This window comes from Branchiostoma floridae, chromosome 14 (genome assembly GCF_000003815.2).
Source record: "Branchiostoma floridae strain S238N-H82 chromosome 14, Bfl_VNyyK, whole genome shotgun sequence".
Taxonomy (NCBI): Eukaryota; Metazoa; Chordata; class Leptocardii; order Amphioxiformes; family Branchiostomatidae; genus Branchiostoma; species Branchiostoma floridae.
The window spans coordinates 19128326-19131898 of record NC_049992.1 but is presented as its reverse complement, the minus strand read 5'-3'; the positions used below and the strand labels follow the sequence as shown (position 1 = coordinate 19131898).

Here is a 3573-nt window from a genome sequence, read left to right as displayed (position 1 = left end):
AAGGAAATGCATTATGATCGTGATCTCTCGCAACATGCAATTGGGCATTGAATACTTTAAGTAGAACGTTACACCTTTCCATAGCTTTCATATAAATCTGAAAGTCCCGTGATCAGTTTAGGACTGTGGAACATGTACGCTAAACTTCCGCGTACGTTTTCGTTTAAACAAACAAAACTTCTCCAAGTTTAAAACCCCCTCTCTTAGATAACCAACTTGTTCGGCTTGATTATTCAAATACGGAGTAGTCTTTTACACAAATTCTGGTACAGTAGTTTCTATGAACGACTATAAAACCCTCTACATAGAGAAATCCAGTTACTCCTGCACTAAAGTAAAGAAATAACAACATTTACCTGTAAGACCTGCAGACGCCGCACTTTTTTCTGCCATTTTGTTCAATGTGACCTTTGCCCCCAATGTTATACCATCAATAATCAATAGGGGGCGCTGCGCATCGCTCCACATGTAGTGACCTCTCTGTTCTACCACCATTTCGCCTGGAAAGTCCAGAAAAACATCATGTTTCTGACTTTAGCGCGCTACGCGAGGAGTCCGCCTCCTGATAAGTGGTGGAAAAGGAGATATGTCTACAACAACACATGGGTATGTGGTGCATGGGTTAGAAATAACGCTAGTTTGAAAGCTCATGTGGATACGAGGATTCGTGATGTGGGGAGGGGGGCATGTTGTTTTTTCCAAGGGCACATGTTATTTTTTGCGGATCAGATTCAAACCAAGAACCTTTAGATTCTGAGTTAAGGAACCTAAATTCAAGGCCACCATGACACCATTTAAGAAATTTTAATGGGGTTGGATTCAATGTTGTTGTTGTTGTCCTTGTTTAACGTCTATTTCTTCCCTAACCCGCTGTGGATTCGAGGTACTGCTCTCATCTAGGTGTTTCAATTACCTTGTTACCTGCATACGGCAAGAAAGGTACGCTGTCTAACCAACCCATCGTGATTGGTTACCAGGCCGCACCTTTACATAATCCCAGCTGAACTAAATTTATAAACTCTGTGTTGTTTCTCTCCCTCAGAGGTTCTGGGGTCGACACAGGAACTGTTACAAGATCGCCATCCAGTCCATGCAGCACGCGTGGCGAGCTGCCAAAAGGGGACGCAGGGAGAAGAAGAGATTCGTGCGAGGGGTGAGAGTTTTCACACAATAGTTAATGTATACAGGCTTTTCGTATGGTGTCAGTTGTGCCATGTTGGATTACATTACTACTACACATGTCTGTTAGGCAGGTAAGCATGTAGACTTGCCGCAGATAGCGACAGTTGAAGTACGCTCCCGCTTATAGCTCCCACTACCAACAGTCGGGACGTTGAGGCAAATGAACAAATCGCTGAGTAACCGTGCAGCTGCACTAATTCTCGGAACTCTAGATGTCCCTCACTTCCTAGCGTGCCACTGGGTTTTTGGGTCAAAAATTCCCTGCTCTACCCGTGCCGGCACTGTTTGTGGCCTGTCCCCACTATTTTCATATCATCGATCAACCCACAATTGTTGTTTATCCGGGGTAGGAGAGCTCCTCTCGTGCCCATAGCAATAACATATTGCAATCACTAACAGTAACAGTAGAACTACCCTGGGAACGAGACCCACAACAACAATGGCGGGTTGATTGACGATATGAAAATGCTAGTAGTGGGGACTGTTGGTAGCGGGAGCTGTAAGTGGGAGCGTAATCCAACAGTCGCTATCTGCAGCTACCATGTAGACATGCTGCTACTGTAATCCAATTGCTTGTTACCATATGCATGTTCTCTAGCAATCCATTTATAATCATTATGACATTATAATGGAAAGCCTCTATGAGACACACGTGTCACTGATCACAATAGTTTTGAATAAGAAGCAAAAGGAAGCCTATGATTGTACTCATTCTCTGTACAAGTATACAACATTGACTGAAAGTTACAAATGTAAGTCATTATATATATATGTATATGTATATATATCATGCAATACAAGTTTAACTTCTCTATGTAATGGAAGAATGTCTAAACCTTGGAAAACAAAAAAAATACCATTGTGGATGATGAGTGACAGGAATTATGAATATGTAGGTGAGGCTAATGTGTTGTTACTGTGTGTCCCTGACAGCTGTGGATAGAGCGACTCCGTGCAGCATCAGAAGAACACGGTCTGTCATACCAACATCTGGTGGTGGGACTAGACATGGTGAGTACTGCCTCCGATTCAGTGGCAACTCAGCATACTTTTGGTATATCTTTTACCAAGTTTCAGATACTTTCTCAAACATTGAAAATTACCTGCACCAGACAAATTTTACCTGCACCACTCTATATTTACAAAGTGTGGATCCTACTAAAATTGTTCAGGAACAATTGCTACTTTTTCTTTTCTCTTTATAGGTGATGCAGCTAATAACAATCCATATATGCCTACATGATATGACATTTATGTATAAAACCCAGTACACAGACCAGTGCAGGTTAGGTGCAGGTAGACACCAGAAATACCTGCACAGCTCCAATTTTACCTGCACTAACCTGCATATGCAGGTGGTATTTTGAGCCCTGACTATCCTAAACCCTAACCCTGATTCTAACCATATCCATAACCATTACCCAAGTCCTCCTGGGCAAAGTGCCAAGATGTCCTTCTTTGCTAGGTGCCAAGTTGTCGAAGTGCAGAGTTGTCCTATTTGAACAAGGTACCATCAGTGTTCTCGCCAGGCCTTATTTTAAGAACAGGGGACTCCTACGCTGTGATTTGGATCACCTACGCTGTGATTTGGATCACCTACGCTGTGATTTGGATCACCTACGCTGTGATTTGGATCACCTACGCTGTGATTTGGATCACCTACGCTGTGATTTGGATCACCTATGCTGTGATTTGGGTCCCTAGGCTATCTTTCAGTCCTTGGTTACAACCAGCAAAGTTGACTTTTCTGTTGTTTTATAACAAAGGCAAAAAAATGTTGACTTCATTTCACTCAATTTTGCCATCAACAATTTTTTGGGGAGGATTTACCAAGGCTCACTACAATGCACATGGTTTTGCTGCACTAAGAATACTAAGATGCCCCTACCCTGTGGAAAAAGTCCTGGTGAAAACACTACCATCAGATTCTATCACTATATGGTAACCACCCGATAACCACCTTACCTTTACCTGTGTTTTCAGGCTCAGGTGCAGCTAGACAGAAAGGTGTTGTCTCACCTGGCCATCTATGAACCCAAGACTTTCAAGTCCATCGTGGAGATCGCCAGAATATCGTACGGAGAGGGGCTGATGGCAGCCACGGGGAAACAGCCTGAGGGGGTGTCACTAGGGTCGTGCACTGGGACTAGGGGGTCTTTTAAGGGGGATCTATGGAGTTACTGTAAATGCAGAAATGTTCGCGGTGGATTAATGTTTGCGGTTTTCGCGATGACCACTTCACCGCGAACTTAAAACCACTGGAAACATTTTTCTATTATAGTATTAGACTGCAGTCTATGGTGTAACCGCGAACTTTAATCCACCGCGAAAAGTCCTTTTTCCCGCAACAATCAAGTCATATTCTGTCAATGTTTTGATATACCTGGCACT

The 3573-nt window shown here is 43.1% G+C and overlaps 2 protein-coding genes across 3 annotated transcripts in view; one reads left to right on the top strand and one right to left on the bottom strand.

Annotated features, from left to right (window-relative positions):
- Positions 1-416, bottom strand: part of LOC118430543 (cytidine deaminase-like) — a 3279-nt gene extending 2863 nt beyond the window's left edge. For both annotated transcript variants that reach the window (XM_035841478.1, XM_035841477.1), the window contains exon 1: positions 357-416. In XM_035841478.1, coding sequence (XP_035697371.1) covers positions 357-393 — 37 coding nt within the window. In that variant the 5' untranslated portion in view covers positions 394-416. The remainder of the gene's footprint in view (positions 1-356) is intronic.
- Positions 417-439: 23 nt separating this feature from the next.
- On the top strand, positions 440-3532 carry LOC118430542 (39S ribosomal protein L20, mitochondrial-like). The gene is made up of 4 exons (XM_035841476.1): positions 440-606; positions 1043-1153; positions 2116-2193; positions 3166-3532. The coding sequence occupies exons 1-4, from the start codon at positions 523-525 to the stop codon at positions 3433-3435; spliced, it is 543 nt and encodes a 180-aa protein (XP_035697369.1). The 5' UTR covers positions 440-522; the 3' UTR covers positions 3436-3532.
- The last annotated feature ends 41 nt before the right edge of the window (positions 3533-3573 follow it).

What these genes read in the sequence shown, in the direction of transcription:
- LOC118430542 (XM_035841476.1), top strand. Translation starts at nt 523, where the DNA reads ATGTTTCTGACTTTAGCGCGCTACGCGAGGAGTCCGCCTCCTGATAAG. An exon ending in AGAAGAGATTCGTGCGAGGG is followed by an intron (nt 1,154 to 2,115) that starts GTGAGAGTTTTC and finishes TGTCCCTGACAG; the next exon opens with CTGTGGATAGAGCGACTCCG. An exon ending in TGGTGGTGGGACTAGACATG is followed by an intron (nt 2,194 to 3,165) that starts GTGAGTACTGCC and finishes CTGTGTTTTCAG; the next exon opens with GCTCAGGTGCAGCTAGACAG.